Genomic DNA, 17,842 nt, shown 5'->3' on the forward strand with positions numbered 1-17,842 from the left:
GAGGACCTGCTCTTAGAGGCAGAGTTCTCAGGTTAGCTCTGATGCTTCTTGACCTTGAATTACAGGGCACAGTCCTTTCCTTACAGGCTCACACAGGCTTGCACCACCCGAGCAAGTAGTGGCATGATGATTGGAGGGGAGGTGTGGTCCTCCGGCCCAAGTACTGGTCATTTGCCTGGAGGGTGTTGACCTTGAATTGCAGGGCACGGCCCTTTCCTTACAGGCTCTCACAGGCTTGCAGTGCCCAGGCAAGTAGTGGCTTGATGGTTCTAGGGGAGGTGCAGTCTTCCGCCTCGTGTTTGGGTCATTCACCTGGATGGTAATGACTTTGGCTTTTGGGGAGGGCTGGGGCATTATTGGTTGCCCCCCAGCTTACTGAATTTGCCAACTTCTACAGAGGTGATGGGGTCTACCTATCGGTTGTTGGCTATGACATATTCCTGCATGATATATGGCAAGCGCTCAGGTTGGGCATAAGCCACTTGTAGGGCACAAGGGCCTAAGCAGAGGCTTGGCCCTAGAGGTGGCAGGTTAGGATGGGAAACTGAGCAGGATGTTGACCTTCTTGGCACATCACCATTGGTGGGGAATTGGGGTATGTCAGGAACGACTGATGGGCTCTACGGCAGCCAGATGTGAGGGCAGACTGCCACATGGCTCCCCTGTACAAGTAAGGCCCTTCTGCTGTATGGCAAAGTGCTGCGGGCTTGGAGGGGAACCATTTGCCTGGCTGGTTGGGTCCCAGCCATGTGTTGTATGGCTCACCCCCCCCCCCCCCCGGGGCAGTGGGAGCTTGCCCAGACAGGTCAAGGTGGAGGTCATGGGTGACCTTAGGGCCTGGCCTTTACTGCTAGTTAGTTAGATCCCGTGCCATATTGACAGTTTATGTTGAAATTAATAAAGTGGCCCAATTTATACCCAAGCATTGTGCCTGCCTTTTATTTCAACTGCAGGGGGGCGGCTGTACAAGGAACAAAAAAGGAACAGGCTACAGAGTGTGAATTAAGTTTCCATCCAATGTTTGGTGAAATCAAGTCAGCATACTCATCTGGGGAAAATGAACTTGGTGTACCTTTCAAGTAAATTCACATAGGATTGTTATAAGCCATTTGTACTTCTATATGATTAAACTGCATATTTGGGTTGAATATTTTTGATGCAAAAATGGCACAAAATGGGCTGAAATGGTTCCTGAAATGCCTCTAAACTCAGTTTGTTTTATTGAAGCTCAGTGCCCCAGTTGCGGGCTCCATTTTCATTCATTTAAAATTAGACCTCTTCCTAGTAATAAGAATGCCTCACTAAAGTAGTTACGTTTGCCCCTCACTGTGAGAAATCCATGTAGCTCTCCGCTACGTATGCGAAAGAGATCTTGAGGTAAGCATGGATTGTAAACTAAATATGAGCAGTCAGTGTGATGTGGTGGCAAAAAAGGCAAACTCAGTCTTGAGTTGTATCAAAAGGGCCATTTTATCGAAATCGCAGGAGGTCATAGTCCCTCTCTATACTGTCTTGGTCAGGCTGCACTGTGTACAGTTCTGGATGCCTCATTTCAAAAAGGATGTGGACAAAATCAAGAGGGTGCAGAAGAGAGTCACAAGATTGATCAGGGGTCTGGAGACTGAGCCCTACAAGGAAAGGCTGAGGGCCTTGGGAATGTTTAGTTTGGAGAAGAGGAGATTGAGGGGGGACATGATTGCTCTCTTTAAATATTTGAAAGGCTGCCATTTGGAGGAGGGTGCAGAGGATAGAACTCGAAGCAACGGGCTTAAATTACATGCAGAAAGGTACCGGCTGGATATTAGGAAAAACTTTTTCATGGTCATAGTTCAAAGGTGGAATCAGCTGCCTAGGGAGGTGGTGAGCTCCCCTTCACTGGCAGTTTTCAAGAAGAGGCTGGATGAATATTTGTCAGGGATGCTTTAGGCTCATCCTGCATTTGGGCGGGGGGTTGGACTCGAAGGTCTATATTGCTCCTTCCAACTCTGTGATTCTGTGAACTAATGTGCTTCATGCCACAGTAAGTAAGATGCTAAGTAGCGCAAAACATTGTTGACTCCCGGTCAGGAGACTGGAATACACATGTCATGTGAATGGAATGCCAAGTGATAAGGTACCATTGACTCTGACCTGTCCAAACCTTGGAATGCACAGCTCTTTGACAAGTAAGGTGCTTAAGACAACTCTCTTCGAACATTCCAATTTCCTTTCTTCTCATTGATTACAACTCCAGCTAAAACCCTATCCATTAATTTAGGACCATCAATCAGCTCTAATAAGTTTAAGTTCTTCCTGGGAACATTTAATCAAAACTCTAAATTCATCAGCCAGCTCCAGAGACACTTAATTAACTTTACAATTTTGTTGTCAGGCACTGGGAACAGAGAAGCTAACTCCTTTGTCTCGCTCCAACAGGCCAATCAAAGTTACTCAAATCTTTTGTCCATCTCAGGAGACAACCACTCAGGTCTTTGTTTTAAGGGCTAAAGTCACTCTCTAGCCTCAGGGCCCATTTTGCCCCAGCTAAATGGAACACACCTCCTTGGATCTAAGCGCTGTGCCCTCAGAATCCCTCTGAGTCTCCGACAAGGCATGCTGTTCATCCAAGCCTCTCTTTCTCTGCAGACCTCTCTACTCCTCTGATAGGCAACTATTAGGTGAATCCTACAACTATTCCCATTTTCTTTCTGCCTTACTAGGACTATTGTATGTGTGTGGTTTTTATATTTTGCCTCTTGCTGTGAGTTTGAGTTTCCTTTCTGGTTTGGAAAATACCTATCTCATCAGTTTCTGTGGAGAGGGGACCTGGTAAAAATTGGTGGAGGACCTTCCTTGTTACTGCCTCTTGGTGCTTTCTCCTTGTTTGCTAGCATCACAATGGCAAATTTGATTGGCTGCATGATTATAGTCACTAGAAGGGAAAAGACTGATTTTAAGACAAAAATACGACACTGTTTTAATCAATTTAGTAACCTGCTTCTTGTCCTAATCTCAATTACCCACTGATAAGTTATACTCACTTGTGTCTATGCCATTCATATCAATGACTTTTAGATGTCTCAGTCCTTATGGCTACAGTGGTGTTTGCTCTTTTCTTAGTCCTAATTCTTAAATCCTTAAAGCTGCTTTAAAAAACTTCTCCTTTCAGAAGAATTTGATTCCAAGCATTGCAGCCAGGATCTTATAATCTTTCCATGTGTGTTTGCATGTGTCCATTTGCTAAACAAGACATGAGACAGGGATCTAAATCTACAATTAACAACAGCTTTCTGGAAAGACAGTTGTCCAGTCTTCTCAACAGGGATGCAGAGGCTTTTTGGTCTTTCATACTTTATACAGGAAAAGTTGCTTCATGTTATGACTGTTTGTTGCAGTTATTTTATTAGAGCTATAACTTCCTGTATACTTTTAATAAAATCCAGCACTGTCATTTATGACAGTAGGGCTTATAATGGGAGGGCAAGAAGTAAGATGTTTAGGGAGAGAGGTAATCATTTTTAGAGGGCTGTGAAAGGAGGACAGAATTGATTGGAGGTGGACCTTGATCCTCCCAAACAGTAAACACAATTATTTCTGTGGTCTAGTGTTGAGTTCATGAATGACTGCAAAAAGTTCTGAAGCAGCAAGAATATAACAAAACAGAACTCAGTACAATGATATGTGGGGCACATTTAGAGTATGTTTTTACAACAGTTCTGGATAGAAGGAATTTCTACATACCATTTTCCTATAGTTAAAATGCTTTTCGTGAATATAACCACCATGAAAGAAAGTTTGTCATTGGGATTATAAAAGAGAAAAGCCACCACAGGGTAACTTTGCCTCTTGCAAAACAAACAACTGAAAAGGGTAGGGTGAGCGTTGCATTTCTGTGTAAAGTGTTGTCTTTGGAGAACCCCCAGAATGTGTTAATGCCCCCCACTGAATATTCTAGCATTTAAATAAGTGTCTTTATCAGTTTGACCTCTGTTTCATAATTCAGCTTGAAAACCCTCCACAGAACAGTCTGTGTAACAAATGTTGCTGTTACTTACTGTCCTCGCTTGAATAGCCAGTTATTACAATGGGTTCAGGGCCCGAGCCGAGGTTGTTCACTGCCTGGACTTTTATATCATATGGGATAAAGGTGGGGGTGTTCTTCAATATCAAGGAATGTTTTTTCACTGTTTCTTCATTCCAGTCACTCTCGATGCCCTGCCGTCGCCAACTTACTTTGTACTCCATCCCTGGTCCATTTTGTTCCATTGGCCTCAATGGCTACAAAGGAAGTAACAGTAAAATGGCATTTATGTGGTAAGTACAGAGCTGTGGCTTAACAGGACAAATAATTTTGCAGTATGGTAGGCCATAATTCTGAGTAAAAGAAAAGTTTGCCTATTTTCCAAAGAAGATTTTAAGATAACTGTGGCTTTTAAAGAGAACATAAGTGATTAAACAGATGAATTGAAAGCACACAGATTATTGAATCATATAATTTAGTATATTTACAGCCAGCTTGCAGGTTGTTTTACAGTGAAAATCAACTCAAGTGAAAAATGTGTGATCTTTATTGTGGTTACGCTGGATTTTGTTTTAATGTTCCATAGCAGGTTTAGCTATTAAAGCTTAACTTTAAAACCCTGTAGGGTATTAAATGTTCAACAAAAACATCTTAATTTATGTCTGGATAACTTAATGGATAATACTAATACTATTCTTATGACTCATTTGAGGCATTCGCCTAGCTGATTCTTTTATACAACAGCAATATCCAGCATCAGTAGCTGGCATATGCACATTCAACAGCTTTGATAAATATACCTATTGTAACTGGTCATCTGTTATCGCCACTGAAAAGTGGTGAAAACAACATGGATAAATATTTCAAGCTACAGAGAGGCTGTAAAAGTTATGTGCTTCATGTCAGTTATGACTGATGTGCTTCTTAAGAACAACTAAAAAGAAGCTCTGGGCATCAAACATGACACCTTCACAGGTTATCCTCACAACAATTCTGTGATGTAGATTTGGCTCAGAGATAGTGAATAGGGCCAGACTAAACTTCATGTCATTTGGAGATCTGAACCGGCCTCCCAGTCTAACATTCTGGCATAGATCAGGGAATGTTAGCATAGTGAAACCACTGCTGCTTCAGAGACAGATGCAAAGCAGTAAAGAAATAAATAAAACGTATTGTACATGGATTAATGATATGCATGTTTAGTAAAGAGTAAGATCTATGGTGTGCATAGATCTCAAGTAAGTGTGCATGGGAGCACAAAAACTGGCTCACTTCAAACATTATGCAAAGCCATGGTTATAACTACGGATATTTTATGGAATCAGGATCTGGCACTTAGACAATCATTCAATACCTGCTTCCCTCTAAAATGCAGGTTTCATCACTTTCAGTCCCCCCCCACACACACACCTCCTGTGCAGAGAGATGTGATTGTGTCAGATGCTTAGCATCACCTGTCATACCCAGCAACACCCTGCTGTCATGATTATATTCTAGTGCTTCATGCCATGGTTATAGTTAAATGTTATTCTTTTACTGGACTGCAAATGTTACTTGCCTTGTCTTTTGAACCCACCATGTGAAACTATGCAAGGGAAGCATTTGTTCCCACTGTTATTTGCCTGATGTTCTGAACTGTACCAGGGTCTCTCTCCTTAGTCTGGGAAGAAGTGCCTGCACAGATGCCACAACCTTGAAAATCTCATACATTAGTTCTGCTGTTTTCCTGCTTCGATGTTTTCCCTCTGAGTTTAGCTGACCATTAGACTGGGGCCGGGGGGGGGGGGGGAGGATTTTAGAATTTGCCCATACTTTAGAAACCTATATATATGAGATGCTTGCATGTGGATGTCATTCCTGGCAAAGATGGAGTAAGCTTATGATACTAGCAGCTTTTCAATAAAGTCCTTTTACTGCTTGCAGTGAAGTCTTTTGAGAGTTGCTCAACAGATCCTTACAGATTGGTATCCTGGCCTGCTTTGTCAAGAGGGCAGTAAAAGAACAAGCCAGGGTTAATGCTGAATCTCCATCATGCAAAGTTATAGTTAATACTAAGAGCCTTCCCACATGCTCTTAAATGGATGGCCCACTCACAGAACACTGGTGGCTTCCTCCCAGGACGCCAGACGTTTCCATATTTAAAACGGTTGTGAGCTGTTTGGCTTCCATTTCTTTGGTGGCTTTTCTGGGTCTGCGAAAAGTGTGTTCCCAGAAAAGGTGCTGAAAAAATGGAAGCCAAACAACCAGTAATTGTTTTGGAAATGGAGACATCTGGGGAAACGCCACCAGGGTTCCATGAGTGGGTCATCCCTAAAAGCATGTGGAAATGGCCTAACTGTGACTTCAGATACTGTTTTGATGCACCCTGTCTAATGGTGGTTTGAAGTCTTCTGCCAGCTTAAGGGGCCTTCTTCCAACTTATGTGGCTGTACTGCTCGAGAAAGAAATCTCCTTAGTCTGGAGGAAGGCGGCAACCCCCGGCCACAGCCATTGGCTGCTATGGCCGGGTGCTGTTTCTTGCTGCCCTGGAAGAATGGGAGGCAGCTACCCCCTTCCTAGGCATACAGGCTCTTGAAGGGCAGAGCATTCAGTCTTAATAGGCTGCTTGCCCAGATAGGTTCAAGGAGGAGGTCCCAGTGCGACCGCTGGCTTGTCCTGTACCACTAGTTAGGTTCTCTTGTTGCTGCATTGTTACTGTTGTTGCTTCAATAAAAGTGGCCCTTTAGTACCCAAGTCTTGTGTCTGCCTCTTATTCTGACTAGGGTAGCAAGGCTTCAGACTTTGCTGTCTGGAGTGGGAAGGTACAGACCCTTGTGTTCCTATGTATTAAAGTATTAAAAAGAAATTACCTCCCATTTCATGATCATCTCATGGGGTTCAGATGCTTCAACTCGAATGTTTTCTGGGTTCCTGTCCGGAGCTGTGCATAAGAAATGAACAAAATAAAAAAAAGTACAATGAGACAAGTTATTAGTTAAGCAGTATTTTGTTTCCCCCCTATATACCTTTCCCCCTTACAGAATAGCCAACTAAATGAGATAAATCCTGTCTTAACATTCTCCCTAATAACTTGAGTTGGCTTGAAATGATAACTGCTCCGCACAGAAAAAGTAGATAAATAACATTAGGAAATTGTCCAATGAATAGTATGTTTCCATTGAAATAAAGTTATCCCCCAACACATTGCACCTTTTTGTGTTGCTTCACAGCCTGTGATGAAAAACAGGAACCACTTCCTGTTATGCTAGTTTGTGACACCAATATAAAAGGTGCAAAAACAAAACTACAAAATAGTGTGCAAGGTATATGATTTCAGTTGTTTTAGTTAACATGATCAGATAAAAATTAAGTGGTAGTTTGAAAGCACCAGATGTTAATGGGATGGTTCAAAGGAGAGAACCTTATGGGACTAGCAAAACAGAAGGTGTATCATTAGTATGAAGCTCAAAACTGGAAGGCTGGGAAAGGCATAAGAAAACATTAAAAAATGTTAGGAGAATATAAATGAATAAGCGTTGTAGAACAGCTGTTCTATAACAGTATTTTCAGTAACTAGTTATATCATTTTATATTAAGAGAAATCAGTTCTGAATAGAAATTTGCCCAACATCCGGTGCTACTTTGATACTCACAACAAATCTCACTAAATACCCTAGTCAGAAATGGCTTCTACATAAAAAGGACTAGACTGAATATATAAAAAAGAGAATTGTAGCAATTGTAGCTGATTTTGGAATGCCCTGGGGCATTCAATGGAAACCTCTCTCTGTGTGGACATCCATGAGACTTAAGGAAAGTTTCTTCAAAATGAGGGACAAGAAAGATTCCCTTTCATTTCATTGCTTATACCCTACCACTCTGCTCAGCAAAGTTTGAAGCCCTCCTTCAGCCTAAGGAGCCTTCCTCCAACAGAAATGGTTATTCCACTTCTGTTAGAGGAAAGTCTCCTTAAGCTGGCAGAAAGCTTCAAAGTTTTGCAGACTGGAGGTGGAGTTCTGTAGCTGGGAAGTGACAATAGATTTACCAAGTCTGATTTGGGCTGTGGAGAGCCATGATCAGCTTTGCCTCCTTAGCATCAGATCAGCTCTTTAGTCTTGAACAAGGGAAGGAAGCAAGAAAAGACTCATCCATGGTCTTATTTTCCCTCACTTCTTCTCCTCAGCAGCTCTTTTAGTTTTCCATTTTTTTTTCTAGGTGTCAGGAACATTATTATGAACAGATCAAGTCCCTGTATACATAGCATATTGGTTATTTAAGAAATGCATTTTAACAACAAGGAAGAGATAACAACAAGGAAGAGACAATGACAACAAGGGCCATGGTTTTAAAAACCATGGCCCTTTTCACACTACTTGCCTGCTCCTGGAACGCTGCGAAACATTGCGCAAAACCCGTGTTTTTTGCGCGATGTTTTGCAATGTTCCGGGAGCAGGCAAGTAGTGTGAAAAGGACCTATGTTGTAAAAGTATTCCCAATGGCAGTTCACGATAATCTAGCAAAATTGGCTGATAGGTTTGCAGGGCCAGCTTGAGGGTGAGGGCAAGGCCAAGAAGCTGAAGGAGGAATGGGTGGGATGTTTTAGGGTTGCAGCCTCCAGGTAGCAGCTGGAGATCTCCTGGAATCACTACGGATCTCCAGCTGACAGAGATCAGTTTCCCTGGAGAAAATGGCTGCTTTGGAGGAGGGACTGTATGGCATTACACCTAGCCGAGGCCCATCCCCTCCCCAAACCACACACTCTCCAGGCTCCACCTCCAAAATCTCCAGGAATTTCCCAACCCAGAGCTGGCAACCCTGGATGTTGGCCATGCTCAGGTGCGCATAGGGGTCTGGGGAGCTCCCCTTTATCAGCCTGCCCAGTGGGCCTGACAGGGAACTCCATACTCCAGGTCTGCTGGCCAGGCACCTCCCCCAGGCCCAGCCAGCCCATTCCCAATTGGTCAGCTGGGCGGTTTAAACTGATTGGCTCCCACATGAATGTGTGGGGCCCCTGCGAGCTACCCATGGTCCAGCATGATGCTGAAACCACCTTTGCCTCATATCCTGTGCCTTGTGGCCTACAAACTTAGGTCTCAGTGATTCTGGAGCTAAGGCTTCTAATTGCCTGACATCTCTTATCAAACTTGCAAGAATTTTTTTTTTTAAGAACACAGAAATCTTAAAAATTGAAATATTTTCAGGTGTGTAGCTGTGATGGTCTGCAATAGAAGATCAAGGCTATGAATTTTCAAGAATCAAACTTCCCTTCTTCAGATGTATTTAGAAGTGAAATAATCACTCTGGCTATTTTATGTGTTTTTTAGGTTAAAATACATACCAGCAGGTGGTGTTTCATATCGTTCAGATGGTTCACTAGGCTGGCTTCTCCCAACTCCATTAATGGAGATAACGCGGAACTGATAATTTATATAAGGGGCGAGTGGCACAACAGCTGTAGTAACATTCCCTGGAAGTTTGATTAATTCCTGCCACCTTCTGGGCTCCCATCGGTTCTCTTCAAACTCCACAATAGATTCTATAAAAGACAATAAAAAAAGACATGACAAGCAGTGATTGGGAATTAAAGCACATGGAAACATATTGACAGGAAGGGAAGAAAATGATTCGCAACAAGAACCCTTCAACAATAAAACCAAGTAAACACAGCTTTATGTGTAGCTTGTTTTCTTTACTCACTTCCACTTCCTGGAAGTGAGGCAATGATACAAGAATCCAGCATACCATTAATTGGGCTGTTGTTGCTGTTTCCAGCAGTCCATGACAATCTCACACTTCTGATCTGCTTCTCTGAGAGGTAGAGGTCTTCTGGTGGGTCGGGGATATCTAAAGAATATGGAAAAAATATGAAAAAAACAGTTTATGATTTTTTGCTCTCAGCAATAGACGGTCGCTTTCCCCCCTTACAAACAGTAGTTCTGGTATTCATGAATAGAGATGGGCACGAACTGCATTACGAACTTCAAAAGCCCATGAAATTGGCGATCGCGATCCGGTGGTTTGCGATTGCCCACGGCGAACGAACCAGCATTCGGGAGATGCCTGGTTTGGTGCATTTGGCCGTGGTTCGGGAATCCAGACAGTCAGGTGTCAACAATCAATTCCCCTGGCAACGGAGCCGGGGGAATGCCTGAACTCTGTCTGCGCTCCTTCTGTTGCCCTGGAAACCAGAATGGAAGCCCAGTTTACCTTGATCGGCAGGTCTTCCTTCCAACCACAGAGCTGCAAAGTGGTTACAGGTTGGGAGAAGACACCCAGGGGAGGGAGGGTGAAGGGGGTGTTCTGTAGCCATGGGCACTCCAATCTCATCCGTGCAAACCCTGATAGGCAGCTCTGATGGCCAAACACAGACCTCCTGCATTTCTCAATGGTACCTGTGCTTATAAATAGCCGTGGGCTCCCAGGCTGGGTTTCATTTTCAGCGAGCAGTGGAGTGGGAAAGAGCTCTTGCTTGCCACTTGCTAGCCTTTGGGGAGAGAGACTGAGAGTATAATTGAGCTTGGATTTTTGTGGGAGTTTCATGGGGCCCTTGGATTGGAGAGGGTATAACTCCAAGATCCCTTTTGCAATCTTGTCCAAACTTGGGTGATGGCTGTAGGAGAACTTGCAAAACACTCCCTGGGAATATGGGCTCTCTAAGTGCCACAGGGGCCATTCCATGCCCCACGAACCGCGAACCAGTTCAGCAACAGAAAATGTTCATTGCGGTTCGCGATCTCGGGATCGTCGTCAGCACTGAACCACAAACCGCTGGTTTATTAATTTTTTTTTGGTTCGTGCCCATGTCTACTCATGAAGTTCCCGAATGCCCAAGAGGTGCCAGTACTCTGTAAAGAGATGCTGGCATATACCCACTGGAAAAAAGCTGTGACAACAGAGAAGACAGGATTTCAGCAATGGTAGCCTGTTCTTAAAGGGTGACCAGAATAAAACACTATTGAGGGAAATGGTTCATATATTCTGCACCCTCCCACAGTGAACTGCACTGGATGTTTTAGAATAAAATGTGAAAGAAAGCACTGGATGGTTTGTGACTCTATCCTTCCTTCAGTGACTATATACAAATGTGTAGGAGTAGGAGAAAACATTTAAAATACTCAGAATAATGAGAGAGCATGTCTGATTTCTTCGTCAGTTTAGACAGACTGAAGAGAATGTCTTGTCCTTAAAAAAACAACAACTTGGAACTTGAATTGATAATAGTTGCATTGGAACCCCCCAAATATCCATTGCATTCAAAGACTTCAGAGATCATTGTAATTTTACAAGAGCTCTATGAGGTATGTTAGGCTGAGAGATAGTGACTCAATGTCCACTCAATAAACTTCATATTTTCTCCCACCTATCGCCACCCTGTGGCGCAGAGTGGTAAGCGGCAGTACTGCAGCCCAAGCTCTGCTCACGACCTGAGTTCGATCCCGGCGGAAGCCAGGTTCAGGTAGTCAGCTCAAGGTTGACTCAGCCTTCCATCCTTCCGAGGTCAGTAAAATGAGTACCCAGTTTCCAGGGGGTAAAGTGTAGATGACTGGGGAAGGCAATGGCAAACCAACCCATAAAAAGTCTACCAAGAAAACGTCATGGTGCGACATCCCCCCATGGGTCAGTAATGACTCGGTGCTTGCACCTTTACCTTTATTGTAATAACAATCATTTTGGCTTGCTCATCTGGAATGAGATGGATCATTTAGTTCAGCCCTGAGGGAAGAAGTAGGAAGAAGGTCTCAACAGGAAAAAGACCCCCCCCCCCAAAACTAGGATTTCATTTCATCATATTTTTTCAGACAGGCAGACTTAGGGCTAAACTAGATATGATGTTGCCTCCATGAGGCCACAACCACCGTTTTAACGTTCGGCTCACAGCACAGCAGGCTCCTGAAACTCCGCCCCCCACACTTCATCAAGTGCTGAAATGGCTCACCACCCACAGCAGTTTCAGCACCTGAAAAGGAGGGGGGGGCACAAGAGTAACATGCTGTGGCCCTTATCAGAATTGGACCCTCAAAACATTTTAAAATAACTCTAAAATGGCTATGGCATCCTCGTGGCTACCAAAAGGACATTGCCACATCTAGTTTGGCCCTTGGTCTGCACATGCAGCAGAATGAAGTGTTAGAATGTTGAGATGGAATGGATTGTATAGATGTATGTGGGGAGGGGTCCACATTTTTTAATAATTTCATATATAAACTACTCCCTGCATTTTTTAAAAAACAGAGTGCATTATGCAAAAGGCTTCTAGCCCAGCCTGTTCCATGCTGTTAAGTTTCTACTTTCAGGCAAATTCTTTTCTTCTTTGTAAGTGAGCAGTCAAACCTCCTTTCTGCAGTCTGAAGTGGTAGAATATATATGTGTGGCTTCTGCTACCTCTTCCTATGGCATTTGTATTCCATGCCTAAAAGCTAATTGGATCAAAAGATGAAGTTTCAATGATCTTGGCTATCTCCCTTTCTGTTCTTTACTTTTAATTATCATCAATGACACAGTCAAAGAAAAGACAAGGGAGGCAGGGAAGATTTTTGGGAAGCTGGGTCCCAAAGTATAGACCCATTCTACAGCCCCTGTATGACTATCAGCCTTGTCCATTCTTTCCAACATCAGATGTATAGGGTCAGAGAAAAGTAACACACACTACTTCCTTCCTTCACAGGAAGAGGGTGTCAATTAGTGAAAGGTGATACTGGAGTGTAGAGGTGGAGTGGTAAATGTGTAAGGGAGGACTCTTCCTACAGACCCCAAATTCCCCTCCCCCCAAATGCCAGTGAGTAGGAATCCAATATTTGTTCCTCTATGTATAACGTAAGATATTTCTTTCTCTTTGAAGGAAGAAAAAGGAGCAAAAGCTAGAGACATTCCCCAACGAAGGTCAAATTCTATTCCTTGCATCTGCCACAGCTGGATTCTTATTAAGCAACTGTCCTGGCAGCAGGAAAGCACTGAGGCAGAGCTAGAGGAAGATTCCACATAAATATATGATTTTAATAGATGGCTAAAAATAGAAATGCAGGATCTTTCAAAGCAAGATGTGGTTGTCTGGTAGTGTGAAGTGAAATGGCATCAATGTAGAACTAAAAGGAGCACAGCTGGGGGTAGCATTTCCAGCATCATAGGATTGGCAGTCAAGGGTGAAATTAAATGTGTGTATGGAAAGGGGAAAAGTTGATCACAACCAGTTTCAAAATGAATTCATATTATATGATGCTCCTGCTATAACACTTCTGTGAAATGTGCTCAGAAACAATGGAAACTACAGTTTCATTTATTTATTTGGAGCATCTAACCTGCCTTTGTGCCCTAAGGCACTCAAGGTGGCTATAAGTTAAAGGTTACAAATGGCATTGTATTGTCATTTGTAACCTTTAACTTTAAGCCAAACTTTAGCCACTTTTGGCCACCTTTGGTTATGTTTAGACAATATATTGAGGTAAAGACATGTATAAGAAACTAGCAATGAAAACCAATAGGTTAAAAATGGCTAAAACATTAGAGTGATCCTAACCAAAATCACACCTTTATAGCCCATTGATTTTAGTGGATTCAGAAAGGGGTAACTCTGCTTAGGACGGTACTGTGTTTGTGGTTAAAATAATGGATACCATCTGACATCTTAAACATGTTAATATTAGCACCTATAGTATTTCATGAGGGCAGGAGAAACACTGGTGGGCACCACCAGAGAAAATATCTTTCCTTTGGTAGCCAACTACCTAGACTTTGGAGGCAGAGCACTAAAGGAAAGGATTCTGAGAAAGACCCCCTTCACTGGTGGTATGTTCAAAATGTACCTAAAGATATTACAGTTCCAGACCATTTTGCAAAAACAAACAGCAAGGCAATGAAGATCTTTTGCATATGAGAATCAAGAACTCTGAATTCCAAGAAAGTTAACTGACAGCAATACCATTGTACTATAATAGTTGGTGAGGGCAATGATGACATGGAATTCTGTCAGTTTTTAACATTAATCTGAATGTTTTGACAGGCAGACTTTTGTGAAACTTCTTGCATGTTCTGCAAGGAATATTTCTGTGTTTCCATGCTACAGTTATGATTGTTCTATAGTATCATGACATTTGTCATTCACTTTACCTATAGCTCAGATAAGCAACCACTGAAACAAGTCTTTTCTTCTTTCTTATCCTTGACAAACTCCCAAATTGTTTGCTCCTAATGATGAGTCTTCCCTTCTTTCCTTACCATTTGGAAATAAGCCATTCCCAATGAAATCTACTTTCCAAGTTAATATCATCACGTTAAAGATGTTGAGATCATGATCGTTTCCATATAACTACTTTTTTCTTTGACATGCATAGTAATGAATCTAAATAATTGTGTGATGGGCCCCCATGTTTCAAGAGGGACAAGACTAGAGATGGGCACGAACCAAAATATGAACCAAAATTCATGATCCCATTTCTGACAAACCACCATGAACTTTAGGCTGGTTTATTTGGTTTGTTTTTTGGTTCATCACTCCAGACAGCCTGGTGCCGATCAATCAGTTTCCTAGGCAACAGAAGATGTACTTCCTTCAGATCTTCTGCTGGCCTGGAAGTGACCTTCTGCTGGCCTGGAAGTGATCTTCTGCTGACCCAGAAGTGACGATTTTCTAACCTGGATGTGACGTTTTCACGAATCAAATGAAATGGTTCACGAACCAGGGGTAGGTTCATGAAAGTTCGTGGTTTGTGAAATTTGACGAACCGTGAACCATATCGTTCTTTTTTTCCCGGTTCATGCCCATCTCTAGACAGGACTAAGGAAAGCATTTCCCAGAGGGATTTAAACTACTACAAACAGCATGAACTTTGCAAATGCATGGATGGAAATTAACTTACGGAGGACGGTTAAACGGGTATCATCTACAGCACTGTCAAGTGATGTACTGCCTACACAGGTATACACTCCATTATCTTCTAATTCCACACTTGGTATTAACAACGTGTCCATCTCAATAATTATTCTGTAAAAAATAATAAAGTATACATGAATGAGAAAATAATAGTATTAGGATTATGGAATGCTGTTTGCCACCTATGTGTCCCATCCAACAAAATACATACACATAATATATATTAGAATAATGTTGCTAGCAGAACAATGCCAAACAATCTCAACTCAACAATTTATTTACAGTATCTATATATCAAGTTACCTGCTTTATGGGCTTTTTTTCTTCTAGAAGTTCTGGAAACCTTTTTAATCAATTAATTTAATTTCAATAACACCAGGATATCAGATACCCTGAGAATTAGTGACTAAAAATGTTAAATCAAGCTTGTGGCTGAATTGGATTTGAACCTAAATGTTCAATCTCTATCTAATGAAATCTCTGGGGGTTCCATTGCATATAGAAAGGTCCTGAACTCTTGCTGTGTGTGATGCTGCTTCCATTAAAGGAAAAGAAAAATGTCTCTGTGGCAGATTTTTGTTGTTCTTGTTAATAGTAACAAGTATGTTTATATACCATTCTTCTAGGCAGATTAGCCCACTCCAAGAGGTGAATAAAGTCAATGTTATTATTATCTCCACAATACAGCTGGGGAGCTGGAGCTGAGAGGAATGGATTACCGAAGGCTACTTGCTTAGCTTCTAGCAGAAGTGGGATTTGAACCAACAGAGTACCGACTTGCATCCCAACCACTTAACCACTATGCTACAGCAGCTGTGATTTATTTATGGAACCTAGAGTCCCCACACCATCCAGAACCAGAGTAATGAGATGTTTTCTTGTACCACACTAAGATGAATGGTTTCCAAAACCGCTCAAATAATTTCAATGTTGCAGTTATTTTTTTTTCCTTTTTGCTATAGCATTTTTAAACCAGGGCTGACCAACAGCTGTAGTAGGATCACTCTGTTACAGAGGTACAGGGACAGGAGAGATCAGCTTCATAACAGAGCTGGCAACATCTAGCAGTAAGAACTCCACAGATAGAAAGCACATGACTCAAGCATAACAACGCATACACATATTCATTTTTACTAGCAACACCCCCCAAAAAGAGATGTAAAAGTAATGTGTGGAATCTTTGATTTTTACACTTTTAAAGCAGAAACCAGAAAAAAAATATTTCAGGATCACCATATTTATGAGCCACCAATGGCTCATCTCCAGTATATTTATTGGGTGGTTTTACATCCTATGGTTAGAGGAACCCTCCCTCCAATGAATGTTGCTACTATATCACATGATCCAATTATGTGATAATTAATGAAACTCATATTTGGTGGATTTACTCAGCTAGTCTGATCAAATGATTTGGAACTAACAGTAAATCTCAGCTTGCTGAATACAAAATATAAAATAATGTTAGAACAATTTATTTACCACTAGAGGTCCTTCCAAGACAGCTATGAAGCTCACAGACAGCCTGCAGAAACACAAACTATATTTAACTGAGATAAATAATTCTAATTCTCCCTCTTCACTACTGTGCCCACCATAGCTTTCATAGGCTTTAATAGCTCACACATAACTTATTTCAGATGTGGAGAAGATGCTGTGGTAGCTGCCCTGCCCAATAACACAATGCTGTCCCCAGTTTACATTCACGGGATGTGATCTATGATTTCTAAATCCAATGTGCCAGCAGAGCGCACACAATATCAGCTGCTATGGTGATAGCATTGTACCACTGATGCTCTGCCAGGCATGGAAGTTAATCAGAATCCTATACTTGTTCACTGATTGGTCTTGCCCTAAATAATGAGGTAAGGTACACCTGCAAGGAGCATAACTTTAAGCATACCCTTTAGAATCAACAGAAAATGCCAAATGATTGTTTTTCACTTCTTTTTTCTTGAGCCTGCACTTCCCTAAGGTACTAAAGTCTGCAGCTGCAATCAGCCCATGCAGTAGGTGGCAGAAGAGACATATGAAAGGCAAGGTCTCTGAGGAACTGTGAAGGGAACACCACTGGTTTTTCTTTTGTCTGCCTCTGTGGGGTGATGTGCCACTGGGGACCAAGATCAAGATATTGTTGTATTTCCCATGTGAAAGTTGGATGGGGAAGAAAGCTGACAGGAAATAAGTTAAAGTCAATATGGGTAGCTGTGTTAGTCTATCTGTAGCAGTGGGCAAGAGCAAGAGTCCAGTAGCTATAAGATTAACAAAATTAGTGGTAGGGTATGAGCTTTTGTGAGCCACAGCTCAATTCTTCAGATAAGAAATAAACTGATTCATTTGAAATGTGGTGCTGGAAGAGAGTTTTATGGATACCATGGACTGCCAAAAGGACAAATAAGTGGGTTCTAGATCACATCAAGCCTGAATTCTCCCCAGAAGCTAAAGTGGTAAAACTGAGGCTATCGTACTTTGGTCACATCATGAGAAGAAAAGACTCACTGGAAAAGACAATAATGCTAGGGAAATTTCAAGGCAGTAGGAAAAGGGGAAGGTGTAATATGAGAGGGATTGATTCAATAAAGGAAGTCACAGTCTCCAGTTTGCAAGATCTGAGCAAACCTATTAATGATAGGATGTTAATTCATAGGGTCACCATAACTTGAAAGCAACTTGATGGCACATAACAAACATGCAGCTCTGGTGTTATGGCCATCCAGTATGTTATGGCCATGGTGAGTTCACAGCCAAGGAAAGATTTGACCCAGAGAATGACCCACAGTCCAAGCTCCTACAGAGCTTATGTGGACTACATCACCCAGAATTCCTTAAAGAAAATGTGGGATAAAACAGTATCATTGTAATCAGAGTTACACTCTTCTACGTTCACTGAAGTCAATGTAACTCTTAGTAGGCATTAGGCATTGTAAATGCATTAAGTAGACAGCCACAGGTTCTACTCAGATAATAAGAATCAAATAAAACATGAGTCACATAAAAAG

At 42.0% G+C, this 17,842-nt stretch overlaps 1 protein-coding gene across 2 annotated transcripts in view; it reads right to left on the minus strand.

Moving 5' to 3' along the window:
- The window catches only part of CHL1 (cell adhesion molecule L1 like), a 149,620-nt gene that overhangs the window by 48,369 nt on the left and 83,409 nt on the right, over positions 1–17,842 (minus strand). For both annotated transcript variants that reach the window (XM_054976883.1, XM_054976882.1), the window contains exons 14-18: positions 14,833–14,957; positions 9,722–9,823; positions 9,318–9,515; positions 6,850–6,920; positions 4,035–4,257 (exon numbers count right to left, since the gene is read on the minus strand). In XM_054976883.1, the coding sequence (XP_054832858.1) occupies positions 4,035–4,257; positions 6,850–6,920; positions 9,318–9,515; positions 9,722–9,823; positions 14,833–14,957 (719 nt within the window). The remainder of the gene's footprint in view (positions 1–4,034; positions 4,258–6,849; positions 6,921–9,317; positions 9,516–9,721; positions 9,824–14,832; positions 14,958–17,842) is intronic.

The sequence above is a fragment of the Eublepharis macularius genome, chromosome 4, assembly GCF_028583425.1.
Source record: "Eublepharis macularius isolate TG4126 chromosome 4, MPM_Emac_v1.0, whole genome shotgun sequence".
Lineage (NCBI taxonomy): Eukaryota > Metazoa > Chordata > Lepidosauria > Squamata > Eublepharidae > Eublepharis > Eublepharis macularius.